The 17,097-nt window shown below is 33.1% G+C and overlaps 3 protein-coding genes and 1 non-coding gene across 7 annotated transcripts; all 4 read right to left on the reverse strand.

The window, feature by feature from the left end:
• Positions 1-1,124: 1,124 nt before the first annotated feature.
• LOC101209664 (nuclear transcription factor Y subunit C-9) lies at positions 1,125-4,454 on the reverse strand. Of its 3 annotated transcripts, XM_031880114.1 has the most exons (4): positions 4,334-4,454; positions 4,019-4,065; positions 2,182-3,023; positions 1,125-1,425 (listed from the first exon to the last, which is right to left on the reverse strand). In XM_031880114.1, exon 3 carries the CDS (start codon positions 2,989-2,991, stop codon positions 2,212-2,214), a length of 780 nt encoding a protein of 259 aa, XP_031735974.1. In that variant the 5' UTR covers positions 2,992-3,023; positions 4,019-4,065; positions 4,334-4,454; the 3' UTR covers positions 1,125-1,425; positions 2,182-2,211. The 3 variants fall into 3 exon arrangements, with proteins under 3 accessions (XP_031735974.1, XP_031735973.1, XP_031735975.1); XM_031880113.1 differs by having other exon boundaries at positions 4,019-4,429; XM_031880115.1 differs by lacking the exon at positions 1,125-1,425 and having other exon boundaries at positions 1,787-3,023; positions 4,019-4,431.
• A 2,137-nt stretch (positions 4,455-6,591) lies between these two features.
• Positions 6,592-10,426, reverse strand: LOC101209909 (cation/calcium exchanger 5). 2 transcript variants are annotated; one of them, XR_004217357.1, is made up of 3 exons: positions 9,136-10,381; positions 7,117-8,062; positions 6,592-6,977 (listed from the first exon to the last, which is right to left on the reverse strand). XR_004217357.1 is itself a non-coding variant. In XM_031887057.1 (2 exons), the coding sequence occupies exons 1-2, from the start codon at positions 10,000-10,002 to the stop codon at positions 7,298-7,300; spliced, it is 1,632 nt and encodes a 543-aa protein (XP_031742917.1). In that variant the 5' UTR covers positions 10,003-10,426; the 3' UTR covers positions 7,215-7,297. The 2 variants fall into 2 exon arrangements, 1 of the variants encoding a protein (XP_031742917.1); XM_031887057.1 differs by lacking the exon at positions 6,592-6,977 and having other exon boundaries at positions 7,215-8,062; positions 9,136-10,426.
• LOC116401843 lies at positions 8,548-8,648 on the reverse strand. Its single transcript, XR_004214246.1, has one exon. It is a non-coding gene; the product is annotated as a U6 spliceosomal RNA (small nuclear RNA).
• A 725-nt stretch (positions 10,427-11,151) lies between the features above and the next one.
• On the reverse strand, positions 11,152-13,665 carry LOC101210158 (signal peptidase complex subunit 3B). The gene is made up of 6 exons (XM_004135580.3): positions 13,360-13,665; positions 13,175-13,222; positions 12,246-12,308; positions 11,846-11,899; positions 11,681-11,767; positions 11,152-11,578 (listed from the first exon to the last, which is right to left on the reverse strand). Exons 1-6 carry the CDS (start codon positions 13,483-13,485, stop codon positions 11,453-11,455), a joined length of 504 nt encoding a protein of 167 aa, XP_004135628.1. The 5' UTR covers positions 13,486-13,665; the 3' UTR covers positions 11,152-11,452.
• Positions 13,666-17,097: the final 3,432 nt, after the last annotated feature.

Below are 17,097 nucleotides of genomic sequence, written 5' to 3' on the forward strand. Positions count from 1 at the left end.
ACCTTTGATTCTGCCTCTTCACATAGATCGGTTTCTTAAGAAAATTATGAACAAGAACCAAGTCTTTTATCTTCTTTAATGTAAGTATTAGTATCCAGTTTTGAATATCAATTAATAATAGAAGTGTTTTGGTTAAACAATAAATTCAGTCCTCGTAATGTGTATTTAGTTTCTAATCTAGATTTAAATCCTGGAAGTTCAGGTTATAATCTAAATAAATGTTCTCCTCAACATTGGTGCAAAATTTCAAAGGAATGAATTTTTTTCAAAACAAGAAAAAACAATCACTATCCTCTAAACTTAATTTTTTTTTTCCCCCTGATATGCGATCATTCTTATGAATATAACAAAAAGAAATCAATTTTTAATTCCAATATGTTTTCTTTGCGTTCTCATAAACATAAAATAGCACTCTTTTCAAAGAGAATTTGAAGATGGCAATCTATCTTACACAATGATCTTTGATGACTAGTATGTTGTTGTGGTTAGTTGACCATATAAGTATGAACATGGATGTAAGACATGACACAACAAGGACACGGTAATATGTCACCTTTTACAAATCTAGGATACAACAAAGACACTTTTACTAAAATATGCATTTTAAAAAATATATGTATTATTTTTAGACTTGAAGGAAATTCTAAATCAATAAGTTCATAGACTTATATGCTTAAAAAATTTGGATTTGATGTATCTTTCCCTCAAAGTATATTATCATGCATCTATTGATATATGTTGTCTATTTAGCTATATGTGTCTAACAAATGTTGGACTCATTAACCTCATATAAACTAGTGTCTCACAAACGTTGTGTAACCAAGAGTCCAACAAGTATTAGTGTTCAATTGTTTGTTAAATGACTTGTTAAAGTTAAATAATTACAATTAAATGTCATTGTCCAAACAATCTTTCCAGTTTTTCTGAAATACTCATTTAATCTCATCTTTAACTTTTAAACTATAAAAAGAAAAGGGAAAAACCACTTTTGACTCAACTATCTAACAAGCTCTGTCTCCTTACTGTTGCTTTTAATTTTGACTGAATCGGGTTGATAGAATTTTATTTTGAATCAAACAGAAGTTGTTTTGTAATATAACATTAAGTTCTAGGTAGACAGAACAGGGGAACTAAAGTTTTTTCTTTATAAGGGAATGTGAAGGTAAACATCAATTTTTTGGAGTATCATATGAAGTTATACAATTTGTCAACTGTCCTTCCCAATATCAGAATAGAAGTAAAGCATGAATAGAAAAAGAAGAGACTTTTTCTTGCTCAATCACGATTATCGAATCTTGTCAAGCAAAATATCTACAGAAAGTATAGTGTAGGGCTTCAGATCAAATCTTCAGTGTAAATTCTCCTTTCAGTTTGTTGTGTGTGTGTGGTTTGGCTTCATAGAGCTTGCTTTGGAGGCGACTCCGTCTGCAATAATTGACAGGAAAATGGTGAGTATAGGCCAAATGGAAATCTAAAATCCAACTACGAGGCCATTTATGAAGGTGTTCGATTCATGAGCTTGAAAGTTTGAATTTGTGTAACCAAGAGTTGAGAGGCCAAGGTTTGGATAGTCCACTGTGAAATGTTACAAGGTACGAGATGTTTTTGCAGTATAAAGCTCATACAGCTCGTGGTTCAACATCGATTTTGTTGGATTGTGATTACAAAAGTTAGCTTGTAGCTTAAAAGGGGTTTTTTTTTTCTTCAGAAGTTGGGTTTTATGCAGTTCTTAGTATCACAGATTTAATTCATAGTCTAAGATACACAAATACCAAATATAAACATGGATTGTCAACTCCAATCTTTACAAACGAAATAGACACTCCAAACATATAACTTTTGGTATACAAACCTGACCCTACTGTCCAAATGTCTCGTCTAAATATAATCACATTAAATGGAACACGGAACTAGAGTTTATTTAAAGCTCCAACTCAGAGGGAAATTGTAAGCTGCGTATATGATTGAGATAATACACTCATAATGCACTTTACAGCCAATGTTTTCAACAAAATATGCATCACGAAGACTGAAATGAATCTGAATTCTGAATAAACACAACCTCAGAAACGTGAAATCTACTAGAAGATAGTAGACCAAAAAAAGCATTATATATATACCACCACAGAACTTTCATTTTGAATAAAAGAGATGTAACAAAAGGAACAAAGAAAGACGTACGGTTCGCCTTCACCTCCATGCAGCAAGCTATTATTGATCAGGAGGGGCTTGATCTTGTGCATGCTGCCACATTTGTGGAGCCATATAAGGGTGTGATTGTGGAGCATACATAGCTGGGTCCATAACTGGCTTACCCATGATCATTCCAGGTGCCCCAACCTGAGGTGCATGCTGAGATGGCATGTAGTAAGGAAGTGTATCTCCAGGTCCCCCAACTGTCATTGATCCTCTTGGAATCGACGTGAGTACTTCATCTTTCAAATCCTCCCTCGGCACTATATCAACCAGAAAGTCGAAAATGTCAGTTCTTGTGATAGCTGCAGCAATATCATTCTTTTGAAGTGTCCTGCGCTTGTTCTCTTCGGTGTGATTCCAAGACCGTAAAGTCAATTCCAGGATGAACATTTCACATGCCCTAGCAAATAAAACAGGTGCCTCAGCTGATATCATTCGTACATCCTCATCAGCCTTCATGATCTTCTTGATCCTTGCTAAGGGAAGACTATGGTTCTTGAAGTCTGTTACCTTCTCAATCTCTTGGTATTGATTTACCCAAAAAGTCTGGAGCTGTTGTTGAAGCTGTTGTTGCTGCTGCTGGTGGATATGTTGATAAGCAAGTTGATGTTGAGCAAGCTGTGCTCCACCAGGTTGACTCGTAGACTGAATGCCTCCGACTGATGTAACAACAGATCCCGAAGTTGGACCTACAGACATTTGGTTGGGATGGTACAGATTGCTACCATATGCTATCTGACCTCCGCTGCCAACCGCTCCCATGGATGGAGGCTGGCCATGCCCTTGCTGATCCATCACGGTTGAACTTTGAAATAAATCTCGAACAGCTTTTGAAAGGAACAACAAACGGAATATTCAAACTATGTGCACGACACAGATAAATATTAAATATAATCAAGAATAAGATGCAAATTGAAGCAGGTTTAGAAATGGAAACAAAAATAACATTTTTAACTGGGAAAAAGAACCAAAGAAAAATAGCTATACTAAAAGAAAGGTAATAGAAATCTATAATCCAGAACCTTAACAAGATAGAAACCATGATATATATCACTTTTCACCTAATTATCAACAAATCAACCTATCAGAATGACCGATTCATACATATTCATGAACTGAATTGTCCAAAACAAACTCAACACACATATAGAGAGTAATCATCGATCAAAGTAAGATTTCAACAAAAATCAATAGATCTCGGGAGGAAGTAAAAAATCCATGTAGTTTTTATGAAATATCAGAAGGTATCAAAAGACATTTTCATGAACAAAATTCACAGCACAGTACTTGTTTCAAGCCATTACAGAAGATTCTCAAAGCTGAAACTACAGAAGTCCATATGTTCAAGAATCTATATCTATGTGCTTCCTCACCTATATCACATTATGCATCATGATTAAATGGTCTACCAAAACAAATCCTAAACACAACCAGAAACCTTATAGAAACTCCCCCTACTTTACTTTCCCTCAGACGCAATTCATCAAAAAGGTAGAGAAGATACAAAATTATGTGAGGAAAGGGAATTGATATTATACTTTCAACCAAATGTAACATAGGCTAATTCATATCCACAGCTAAAAGGCTAAAACATATGAAAGAAAAAACCCAAGAAGCAGTTGAGAAAGAACCAATCTTCTTATAGATTTTAAAGCTGTGTTGATTACAAATGAAGATCACCAACATCAATATAAAAAAGAACCATTAATTTCCACAACCAACCAAATCAAATAACAAAACAAACAAACAAACCCAGAAAGAAATCCCACAAATATTAAGGATCAAGCAAAGAAAGAGAGAGAGAGAGAGAGAGTTTAATTACCTTTTAGAGACACAAATGATACTCAAGTAAACAAGATCTTAGATACCCTGAAAGGGAAAAAGGGAAAACCGATGAGAAAGAGATCTATGGGGAAGAATGGAAGATGACCCATGTCATAATTGAGCTAATTTGGTTTGTTAGTTGGGGTTTGAAATGCAAAAGTTACATTTTTTCTTTGGTTATTTGTTCTGGGGGGGTTGTGTCAGCGTAAAAGAAGAATAGAAAAGAAGAGAAAATCAAAGAGATTCTCATAAAAGAGAGGATTTTATGTGTTTTCGAAAAGATTAATGAATATGTTTTTGGTTAGAAACTGACCTTATAATAAAAGGAAGGAAACAAAGAAAGAGGGAATAGCAGAGAGAGAGAGAGAAGTCTGTCTATGTCTTCGATTTCGACTTACAATCGTCAGAGCCTTAAAGGTCCTTTTATACTCCACCATTTCCTTTCTTACTATTTCCCCTTTCTTTTCTCATCTCTCTCTCTCTCTCTCTCTCTCTCCCACTTTTCTTCATTTTCATCTTTAGTCCCTCAACTTCTATTAAATTCTCATTTACTCCACTTTTTATTTTTCTAACATTTGCTTATATCTTCCTTAAATTCTTCATTTTCCTAATTTACCAAAATTTAAGAGTTCAATCCACACAATTATAACTTTTACCTAATCTCTTTTTTTTTTTGCTCTAAAATAAACGTAATGAATGATGTAAATTGACATACTTACAAAATTGATACAAACACGAAAGTTTAAAGGTGTAAATTGATATTTCTTTTTTCTAAGTTTTAAAATGTAACAACTTAGTCCTTACAGTAAAAATTTCACCAAACTAATAACTTAGTTTTTATATTAAACAAACAAATTGGACCCTTAATTAACTAATCTAACATAGGTAAGAAAGTTCATAATAATTGCCATCTAGATGCTAATTCATTAAAAATCTTAATTAACTAATCTAACATAGGTAAGAAAGTTCATAATAATTGCCATCTAGATGCTAATTCATTAAAAATAAAAATTTGAAGTGTAAGATATAAGAAGGATTAAAATTTTATTTATTGAAGTTCATAGACTAAATTGATTGAAAGTTGAGGACTCTAAAACTAATTTTATATATTTTAAATGACTTTATGTCATTAAATTTTTTATTTTTCAATTTTAAATTTAATTTCACGTTTCAAAAAGTTATACGTTTACGCTTAAATTTGAAGTTTCATTTTCGTTTTACTTTCACATTCCATAACTTTTACATTGAACCTAATTTTCAACGAGTATTTATTTTGTTAATATTTATTCACTAATTTAAAATAATAAAATAAATTAATTCAAAATTTTTGCTTCATGCCGTTTGAAATTAATATATTCACAGTCCTTGGTTAATACCAAATAACAAAATAAACAATAGACAAAAGTTAGAAGTAAGAAGGGTAAAATATTGAAACCTAATGACTAAATGAAAACCGAACTCAAAACTCGAAATATAAAATAATATTTTAAATTTTATGAATTAAATATAAATTAAATTTGAAAACTAGAGGTAAAGAATAATATTTGGACAAAAATAAAACTAAAAACTAATTACCTAATAAGATATTTTTTTTTTTCATTTTTCTTTTTAGTTCAACACTCTATGTTGCTTTGAGATAGTAATTAACTATTTAATCCACTTAGTAATGTATTGTCCTTTTCATTTATTTTTTAGCAAACTTTGATGAAAAGAATAATTTAATTTGAAAACCATTTCACACTTCTTCAATTTTAATAGATTTTTTTAAAAAAAATATTAATTTGAGATGAAATTCCAAGAAGAAAAAACGAACCTCTTAGAAACTTACTAAATTTTTTTAATAGATTTTGTTTTGCAAGTCAAATGTAAAATTGTGTTATGAACTATTTCCAAGATTTATTGAAAATAAAATAGTTTGACTTTTCTTTTACAAAAAAAATATAGGTAGGTAACTTAATTTGGACTTTTATTATGAACACGTTGTAACACATATCATGAAAATATCATACATTAAAATTAGAGTTAGATCATCGATCAAATGAGGTCAAAAATCTCAAATGTGATTGATCGCAATAAGCATATATTTGATCACAATTTGTGTTTGTTAGGACTGTATAGCCATAACGCTCTATCGTAAGTTCACTTTATTGTTTGTTACCTTAACACGATGATTGGGGCTCTATCGCCGACTCACTTTTATTGTAAATTAAAAAGTTAGAAATGGTGGGTAAGTCAATCATAACGATACCATTAAAAATGTCATTCATACTAAAATCTCTTTTAAAAAAGTATTGACTAAATTTAAACCAAAACCAAACTTGTACTGTTTTGAACCCAAGTGTTGTTAAGTGTCCACTTTTCCATTAAGTTTTCTCTTACTCGTAGCCCACTAATTTAGTGCTTCAAAGAACAATTTGGAGTGGATTTTTCTTATTCCGAAAAATGCTTTTCAGATAAATTTATTTTCAAATATAGCAAAATAAACCAAAATATTTGTAAAATATTTTGATATCCTTTAATGAGACTTATATGTGTCTATCGATGTGATAGATAGATAACAATAAACTTACGTTTGTGTGTCAACGTGATTGATAGAATTTAAAACTTTGTCTGTTACGTTTAACAGATAGACATGGTAATAGAAATTTTGTTTACGTACATTTTAATCAATGAAAAGCATTTGATTCACAATTCCCAACTAATTATCAAACCTCAGAATTGTTCATGTTCCAACAGTTGCTAGAAAATAAATAAATAAAGAATTTTATCAAATGAGCTTCACCATATCTTCTCTGCATCTGACTAAGAAAGATATGAACAATATCTTCATCAGCTGTGAACTTCCTAACCCAACTCTGAAATGAAGCTTCCATTGTTACTTCTCTTTTCAACAACTTTAAATTTTGTGTTAGTGAAAGGGCTTCCCTCCATGATTCCAAGCCAACAACCATGCCAACCTATAAGAAACATTGCAGTGATTTAGTACAAAAGAACCATTGAACTCGAGTAGACAAGTCGAAGAGAAGAGTCAAGGTCATTCTCGTGCTGCTATGGGTACATTACGAGACAAATGTTGAAGTGTTTACATTTGCTTACTTAATATTGTCTTCAGGTTGTTGGCAGAGAGGGGAAATGGGATGGTTTTATGTCTACACTGCCCAGTTAAACTGCCAATTAGCAACTACTATTCTCGGTTGTTGTCCGAACGCTGCTTCATTGGCATAAATGGAGTTTCTTGGTCTTATACTTTCAGATTATAATTTAGAAGGATGTTTAATCATGGAGAAAACTTGGCCATCAGTAAACTGGCGGCCATGAAGACAATGTACAACAGTACAAGGCAGAATCCCCAAAACCGGGGCACTCGAAATCTGCACCAAATAATTACAAGTAGGGAACCCATCAGGCTGAAAAGTAGGAACACGAATGCAATGACGATTCCGATATGAAATTGAAGCTGGTAGGCGTCTGGATAACTGTTAGCTGTTTGTATAACTAAAGCTGTTCCAAGTCCCACAAGCATGTTAAACATTGGCCCTGCAAAGCATCCAGCCATAGCAAGCAAAGGTTGGCCTGCTTTTGCAAGAGCAACATCAGCCACAAGATCCCCAACTGAGTTTCCCCAAGCAAGCACAGTAAGACCAAGTAGAGCTGGTGGGAGTTTAAGAAGCACTCCAAGAACTGCAAGACAGTTCAGCAGCTCCCCAGCAATGGTCGAAATCCAAAATACACTCATGACAAATGCTGCAAGCACAATAGGAACTTGCTCAGTTTTTGGGGGCTCAGTTTCCATGACAAAGTGTAGAATTGCAAGAGAGGAGCTTGCTAGGAGTACTACGAACCAAAGTGGTAAATGCGTATTTGGTAAGAGGAAAGCAATGGGATGATTAAATGACATGAATGAGTTACAGGCAAATAGAAGCGCAACAGGACAGAGAGAAATGTTCGCCGATGCAAAGAGTCTGCTCCATTCAGAAGGTGCAGGTTGGGGAATGGTGAGCTTCAGAAGAAATGAAACAGGAGCTTCCCATGCTTTTCGGATCTAAACATACAACAGAAAAGAATATAATTATTGGCAGTGAAACCCGGTGCAGAGCTCATCCATATAAAGAACGATAACTGTTCAAAGGATATAAACTCAGGAAGTTAATTCTACAAAGATCAACCAGTTCCATTATAGCAGCCAACTACCATACCTAAAAGCACATAATATCATTTGCTAAGAAGGTAAAAACATTCGAGAGGATGAGTTCGACCTATAATGGTCACCTACCTAGAATTTAACATCATATGAGTTTTCTTAGCATCCAAATGTTGTAATTGGGTTAGGCGGACCAAGAGGGGAACCTCTACAATCTCATGTATGAACTTAAATAAATGCATGAAAATGCATGAATTATTTGATTAATCTTGGGCCCCCCAAGCTTAATCAAAATCTTTAAACAAATTGCTTATGTAACCTTTGACAAATGAACCTAAAGAAAGTTGCTAATATCGCCTGATCATCTGAACTTCTTCCCAAGTCCCATGATCCATTAAAACCTTTCAGAAGATTGACTATCCTTGAGCAAGGGCCATGCTAATCTTCTCTGCATCGTTCTAATTTTATCGGATGTTCCTGAAGGGACTTCAAAATATTGACTGTGTAACCAATTCTATGAATAGACATAAAGAGAGGCGTCAAGATGCACTGATCCCAAACACCCTTCTATTATCTAACCAAACTAAATGACTATGTAATCACTTCTATGCATGCACTTGAATAGAAGTGTTTTCAAACCTCCTCCCACAATCTATCAAAAGTTCTAAACAACCTGACTGATCTTTTAAAACATAGGAACATTTTTACTAATCACTCGAATACCAAACAAATTAACCATCTAACCAGTACTATGAAAGAACATAAAAAGCGATCTTAAAACAAACAATTCCATAATTTCATTTTCATTTACCAAAACACACTTAACCATCTAAGATAAGATCGCTTCCAATTTCCCATATATTTAATTGTACCATAGCAAAATTGATGATTCCCTACTCAATCAAACCAAATACAAATACAAAAAGATGAAATGCTCTTCAATTTAGAATCTGGTAAAAGAAAAGGGAACATACCATTCGAAGAGCTTTCCAAAATCCAGAATTGGTTTTTCCTTCATCTGCATTTCTGTAGCCTTCTCCAATCTCACAGTCTTTAGGCAAGTCACCATGGAAGACATCAGCTTCTCTAGTCACTCCCATATCACCCCCACTCTTAGCTTTCCCACTTCCCATTCTCAAATCCATCCAAAACACCAATCCAACAAAGAACAAATAAAACCCAACAAACCCAACAGCTTGCCACAAGAAAATCTCTGCACTAAGATACACATAGAACAAAAACAATGCTGCAGTCAAATAGAACAACACATCCCTCACAAACTGAGCCGGATTCACCGAAAACGGAGCAGCATAAATAGCCACAAACCCAACAACAAAAGCCGAAACAAACGTGCCGGCAGAGAGAATTGCACCAAACCCAGTTCGATACTGGCCACCACGAACCGCAGCAACAGATGCAAACACATCAGGAGCGCCATTACCCAAAGCCAAGAGCGTCACAGCAGCCATACTGGGAGACAAGTTAAGGTGAAAGGCGAGCTTGGAAGTGACAATGGAGAAGTGATCTTGAGCGGTTTTGATGAGGATGTAGAAATGGAGGAGAAGAAAGAGAGTGAGAAAAGGGACAGAGAGAGATGGGTTTTCATCGAAGAAGCAAAAATGGAAATATAAGTAGTTAATAAGGCCATCAGAGTGAGATTCAACAGAGGAACAAGATGGGGTCGGAGAGAAACTGGAATTGGAATCGCCGGTGGCGATGAGGGACCTTCTGGAGGGGGATTCCGGCGAGGGATAGGGAGTGAAGAGGACGAAGAAGATGAAAACAGAGAGAATGGTGAGAAAGAGAGCGGAGGATTTGAAGAAGGTGATAGAGAATGCCATGCCATTCCCAAGAGAAATCAAATCAAAGCATCCATTTTCCCGCAACTGAATCTGGAAAACAGAATTTGGGGGTCAAGGAAATTAAGTATGAATCAATTGCAAAGACGAAGCATTTTGAAGAAGATCGATTGAAGAGGCTTAATGGGTGCCTGAGGGCAATACAGAATCGATGTAAGAACGGAACAACTTAAAAAGATACGATTCTCGACGCGTTTTTGAGTGAGTGAACCAATACATGACACCGAAATTATGGAGAACACTCCAATCTATAATTAACTATACGAGAAAAAGATACATTTTCTCTTTGTTCAATTTTAACCTCTTAAAATGTTGCACTTTTGATCTTTCGTTTTAATTTAGTCTAATGTTGGGCTGCCCATCAACTCAATTCAAACATTTATTTAGTAGTAAAGTATACATCCATACAATTCGACTTCATAATTCAACTCAATAAGTTTCAAAATGTTATAACCTTCATAACAAGTGGTTATAATCTTGTGTATTTTATGTGAGATAGTGGTATTCTTTCTTCAAATTTCAATTTATTTATTGATTGAGATCTTTTTTTATCTATTTATTTACTGCATGAGAATTATGACATGATATGAGAAATTCAAACTTCTTACTTGTTTTCAAAAACTTCAAAACTAAAAGTACAAATTTAAAACCTCAAAATTGAGAGTACAAATTTAATTTTATACCAGACCATGATCGTACAGTCTTGTCGTGATGACGGCGAATAACGTTGATCCATATTTGCTTCTTTTTTTTCTCGATCTATAAATTATTCGGTGATATGTTTGCTTCCTAAAATCTTAAAATGTACTCCCTCTAACCCCATCCTCTTATTCTGTCTCTACTCCTCTCTATGGTCCCAACAACATTTCCTTTTAACAAATTATCTACATATTATGTTCTAAAAGTGAATAGCTGAGTGATAGTTGATGTATACTCCTTACCTTGAGATCAAAGATATTTGAACCTCTTACATTTGAACTAAAGAGAGAGCAGAGAAATGAAAATGCCCTGTTAGCATTTAAATTAAAGGCAAAAAAAAGATTACTCCAAGTCTCGAAAGTTTTCAAAAAAAAAAAAAACAATTCTCTTTTTCTGTTTTTCTTTTTTGACACAAGGTAACCTGTGGTAAGAAAATGGAAAAAAACATATGCTTTTTTACCATTATAACAGTGAAAGTCATGTTATATCAGCTCTACTGGATTTCAGATGCATTAATAAACAACTCAAGGGGTAGGCCAAAGTTAATGGGGAAGGGGCAATTGTAAATGAAAGAAGAATGAATCAAAAACTCCAACCAAAACTCACTTTCTATCAGTCTCATACAGCCAATTCTTTTCTCCTGTCCGTAAATTTCTAGCTCAGCTGAACTGAATTTTCTGTATCCTCATATATGGAAAAGTAAGTTTTTAAATACCATATTTTCACCGCATCTTCATCGATAGTCCTCCGGTAAGCGATATCCAGTCATCACTATCTTATTGGTGAACATTTTACCGGTCTTTGGCATTACATGCCAGTGCAATGTCAAGTTGAATTCTTTACCTTTGAGATTGCTTCCCTATATAGTGAAAACAGGATATAATGAGATAAAGTTCATGTAGATGCAAAAGGTAGATTTATATCAAATTATAGGAAGAATCATGGAATGTAGCTAGCTCACCTGATCGATGAAACGGTATTTATTTGAAGTGTGAATTGAAAACTTGGCGTTTTCTTTGGAAGGTATTATACCATCCCACAGTGAGATCTGAATGACAATGTCACAGCAACTGAATAAGATAAGCAGTAGGATTAGAAATCTAGAAGACGTATAGATGGAGCTTACCTGGTTCAAGGAATTCTTAGGAGTCTCATACTCAGCAGCTACAAAAACAAAAACCTGTAAACTTGTGTTAAAATCTAATAATCGATTTCATTTCAGTCAGCTAGTTATATTACGAAAACAAACAATTGAAACCGGAAGCAAGATGAGAAAACTGCAGTTGAAATATGTAGTATAGTATATTAAAGAAAACACAAGACAGATTACATCATGATTTGCTGACTGCTGTTTGTGTCCACATTCGAAAAAAAAAAAAAAAAAAAAAGGAGCCAAAGCCATGGATTTCAAGTTGGATCCTCGATACAATTACTCAAGCTCCAGTATTCAAATATCTCAAAAACCATTGAAATGCCACAAAAATCACAACGAAAAAGGGCAGTTATAAAATAGGTTATTGCCGTACCTGCTTTGTGTTCCATGTAAATAGTGACTGCAAGTCTGCCGAGATATTTAATGTCATGCTGACCTGCACAGTTAATGGTTTTCCATTCAGACTGTAAAGTATAAGGCTATAATAGATATCAACACCATTGTGATGAAAGAATATTCTCGTCAGTAATGCAATGAGCATCTAAAAACCAACCGAGAACTTATCAATATGACTATTATAGCATGAGTTGGGAAGTATCGAACAACAAATATCCGATACATGATACCAACTTGAAATCCCTTTCTTAGCTCAGGCTATAGAATTAAGCGATGCACTTCTAGCAATCCCAAGAACCACATTGCACTACAACCATGATCATGGCAGCCTCTAGTCAATAATATGAGTTGCCTAGTGAACCCTTTCGATGTATCCTCTACAGAGTGTTTTCTGAGTTATGTTTTAAACGAGTGCTCCCATTGACGAGTATTGCACCCTTTTCACAATTTTGAAGAACAAAGGAAATAACAGAGAATGAGGAAAGAACAATTTGAAACTTGTCGAAACTTCAAGCAAATTTGAAGATGAATAATAGAAACCTCGTTAAAAATTCCATGATCATTTTGGAGAAGGGGGACGACCGAACCTATAAAGATATCATTTTTGTCAATCTCTCTTTCTATCTTCTTGGATCAAAAGGAAATGACGATCCGATCACAGAAAGATCGAAATGACAAACCTATACCATTAACTACAGATTAAAAAAGGGCTCCAGAAGAAGGCCTAAGATAGCTAACTAAGTTCGCAAGAAATCAAACTTGGATGTCATTCTCAATTAGATTCCCTAGATTCACAAGAATCAAACCCCAAAACACACCTCGAGCAAAGAAAATCCGAATACAATCAGATAAAAGAAACAAAAACAATCTACAGCATTCATTTAAGACGAGTCTCCAACAACATACCTCGTCATTTCCATGAAGCTGTTTCTGAAACCAGTTGATGTTCAATACCTAAAACCCACAAAAAATATATATCAAAACAAACAAAATGCACAACAAAATTCAGGCTTTTCCCAGAAATAAAAACAAAACCCTAAACGCCCGAGACATAGATCTAACAAAAAATAAAATAAAAAGAATGGTCAAACCTTAACACTGGCGGTGGGAGAGGGAGTGTTGAAGGTATCGGAGAAGGATGCCATGGCGCACATAATTACCAGAATAGTGATGGCGAAAGTAGCCAAAGCATTGGCTCGATAACCAAAAGAATGCATATTTTCTTTTGGTATCGGTTTTCGTATGAATTTTAGTTTAAATTTTGGGTTGTCGTTGTTGATTCTGTTCTTCGATTCTTGATTCTGGGGTTCAATTCTTCTCCAACTTCTTCTTCTTCTAGTTGATAGTTCTTTGATTCGATGGAAATGGCGCTGCGGTGGCTTCTTCGACCATGCAAGATTTGCAGACTTCTCATTTTTACTTTTGGAAGTAATCCCTATTTGTTGGTTTAATTTGTATTTAGTCCCTAAACTTCAAAATATTACCTTTTTAAGTTTTAAATTTTGAATTTGATTTTGAGTCCTTACAGTTTTATCTTTAATTCTTTTTTATATATATAAATATTTATTTTGGTTTTAGTATTAATGTATATTAATTAATTAGAAGATTAAAATTAATTTGGGAAGAATTTTCAAAAACGATAAAATTGATCAACTATTTACGAAATATAACAAAATTTCAAACCCTATCAATTGCTAACAATGTTTATCATATAATCTAAAATTTTGCTATATTTTATAAATATTTTTATTTATTTAGCTATATTTAAAAATGTTATTCATGCTTTATTATTTTATTAATATTAAAATTAATTTTAAACTAACGTGAAAAATAAAAAATTAGAATTTACTGAAATTTGAGGCTTAAGAGTACAAAAGTTGTAAGAAGGAAGGATTGGTTCACTTATTGAAGATAAATAAAGGTATATTAATCCCATATGAAAATTTATGAGTCGATTGAATTCATTGAAAAATATATGGATTCGATATTATAAGATAAGATCACCGTCAATGGTAGACAATATATGGGTTCAATGTATGTCATGATCTTTAGACAATATATGGCACCATAAAGCAATTCCTTGAGTAGGGCAAAATGTGACAAAAAAAAAAAAAGAAACTAATTCATGAGAAAAAGATTTTGGTACACGAGCCGCGCAACGAACAATAGATTCACATTTTTTATTCGATATATTATTCAACAAGGTCATCTTTGTATCAAGCTTAAAGATTAATTAAACTAAGCATTTTCTATCACTCATGGATATCGATCTCTCTTCCTTTTATAAAGTTTAGAGTTTATTTAATCGACGACGCTTTTCACTCATATGATATAAGTTGATTATATAGTTGAGATAGAACTCCAAGTGGGTTAATAGTATAACTATGATATGAGAGTGGATGACAATTCTCCGCTTATGGTTGGTGTTTTCTAGTTCTAAAATACAAATCAACGGTGAATAACAAATTGGGATAGATAAATTATGTAATAACGTGACTATATGTGTATTTTTCTTTGCGAATAAAACTAAAAACGAAATGTTTGCTCCAATATAGGTGCAATGTGCTATAGTCTACCCAACTTTTGTGGCCAAATTGAGTTTGTTAATTTTGAGGTCTTAACAAATTTAGAAATTGGAATAACCTATTTTGTTCAAAGTTAGAACTTCAAAATCCATTTAATTATAACTTTTGTTCAAACCAATTTTTGGATGAGAATTTATTTCATTATTGAAATTTGGGTAGATTCCAATAATTATTTGAACTTTAAGATAGGGTCTTAAAGCCAAATCAAATTGTGGGTGAGACTTCAAATTTAATATCCTATATATCCCTAAGGACCCTTGGTTGAATAAGAATATTTGGTCAATTAAAAAGGGTCATATCGTATTCAAATTAATGATAAAATTAATCTTTACTAAATACGGGAATGATAGATTACAAGTTGATATGCATTCTAAATTAAAATTGAAAATCAAAATAGTTGAATTTCGATAATGTCACGTGTTTTTTACTATGCAGTTTTGGCCCTAATTTCTATGTTTTTATATTTTAAAATAAAAGATTTTGAGAGTTGTTTCTTTGCCCGGTCTAAATATAAGAAAACTTAGATTCTCTTGCGACAGGCGCGGATAGACACTCATAGAATATCATATTCTAACAAAATTTCAAATTCTACCAATGTCTATCATCGATATAATTTAAAATTTTGCTTAAATATTTTGGTTCATTTTGCTATTTTTAAAAATACTCTATATTTTTTATTTGTTATGGAGAAACTAGAAGAAGAAGAAAATAATCTGGAACGTAGTGTTATCAAGATATCTCCACATACCTACATTAATGTTCTTGAAAAACGTAAAATACTAAAAGAATATTTTTACTTAGAAAACTTAAAAACAAGAAACGAGAATGGTACCAAAAGACATCGTAGTAATAATAGTTTAAAGAAGTTAATCAACTTGAAATTTCTTGTTTCTTCTTCCATCCTTCAACACTGTTATCTTTTTCTTCAATACATATAAAAATAAAAAGATTTGAACAATCGAACTCGTGATTACTAAGACAGTGATGATAATAAAGGTGAACCAGATTTTAGTTTAACATCACCCTCTATCACCCTCTTATCCTCAAGTACTTAAAATGTGAATGCATTTGATGATAATATGAATAGAATATTGATATGATTACACACATTAATGTAAAAGAATTGATATCTTATTCAATGCTCTCATCCCCTCTGCCAACAAATTGATCATTAAGTGGATATGAACCCATAGCCACCCACCAAAAACCCCAAAGGCCCCACCTTGCCCCAATCATAAAGAGCACTATTTCTAAAATAAACAAATTTCCTTTTCAACATTTTTATCAAATAAATATTTTTGTTAAAAAGATCTTCTCTAGTCGTTTTAAAAACTTTCCTTTTCGATGAGATAACGGTGGAGACGAGGGTAAAAGCTCTCACCTCTAGGAAAGAAAGTTAGGTCGACTATCTGATGAACTATGCTTACTTTAACAACAAATAGAGATTTAGTATCGAAACAAAGTTTAAAATATAGAAATGGAAAAGGGTATTTATAAGAATATTGGAATTAGAAGGAGAGTTTTGGGCAGACAGCAGTGAGATAGAAAGGTAATGCCAATAATGACATTGGGGTCAAAATTTTAGGCCCAGTGGGGGCAATGTGTAGGCTGTTGAAAAGGAAATGTTTGAAAGCAAATTCATTTATAATATGTACTTTTATGAATATACATTTGACAAATTGCAAAAGCCATTATTATGGATTCATCTTGTGTGTAAAATTGTTTAGTATAAGTTTAGAGACGTTAGAGGGTGAGAAAAAGAGAGAAAGATAGAGTTTTTCGATAACCGTGTAAACTTCAGTAGCAAATACTATTAATGTTAGTGAAGTTGAGTTGTCTAATACCAACTTTAAGCAAAACATCCGTTTAAATTTGATATTGTGGTTAGAACTCGAAAGATAGCTCACCAAGTTCTGAGATCAAACTATGATTAGACTTCTTTATCCTCCATATAGTAGGAGTTAAATTGGTCCAATAGTTTTAAAAATATCAACTGGTCTCTATAGGGTTTGGTTAAAGATGGTTTGATTGTTTATCAGTTCATATAGCTAAATTCCAAAAAGACTTTCAACTTTCAAACTCCATGTTACATTTCCTTTAAATATACAGAGATTAAACACTAACCAACACAAGGATAATGACAAAATAAGTTACCAAAGTCAAAGGAACAAAAAAAAAAGTAATTTACCAAAAAAATAATTCATCAGTTCAGAAAGCCATTACTAAACTGACAAACCACTGTGA

The sequence above is a fragment of the Cucumis sativus genome, chromosome 1 (genome assembly GCF_000004075.3).
Source record: "Cucumis sativus cultivar 9930 chromosome 1, Cucumber_9930_V3, whole genome shotgun sequence".
Lineage (NCBI taxonomy): Eukaryota > Viridiplantae > Streptophyta > Magnoliopsida > Cucurbitales > Cucurbitaceae > Cucumis > Cucumis sativus.

What these genes read in the sequence shown, in the direction of transcription:
- LOC101209664 (XM_031880114.1), bottom strand. Translation starts at nt 2,991, where the DNA reads ATGGATCAGCAAGGGCATGGCCAGCCTCCATCCATGGGAGCGGTTGGC.
- LOC101209909 (XM_031887057.1), bottom strand. Translation starts at nt 10,002, where the DNA reads ATGGCATTCTCTATCACCTTCTTCAAATCCTCCGCTCTCTTTCTCACC. An exon ending in TTTGGAAAGCTCTTCGAATG is followed by an intron (nt 8,063 to 9,135) that starts GTATGTTCCCTT and finishes TTGTATGTTTAG; the next exon opens with ATCCGAAAAGCATGGGAAGC.
- LOC101210158 (XM_004135580.3), bottom strand. Translation starts at nt 13,485, where the DNA reads ATGCATTCTTTTGGTTATCGAGCCAATGCTTTGGCTACTTTCGCCATC. An exon ending in CTCCCACCGCCAGTGTTAAG is followed by an intron (nt 13,223 to 13,359) that starts GTTTGACCATTC and finishes TGTGGGTTTTAG; the next exon opens with GTATTGAACATCAACTGGTT. An exon ending in CTAAGAATTCCTTGAACCAG is followed by an intron (nt 11,768 to 11,845) that starts GTAAGCTCCATC and finishes ATTGTCATTCAG; the next exon opens with ATCTCACTGTGGGATGGTAT.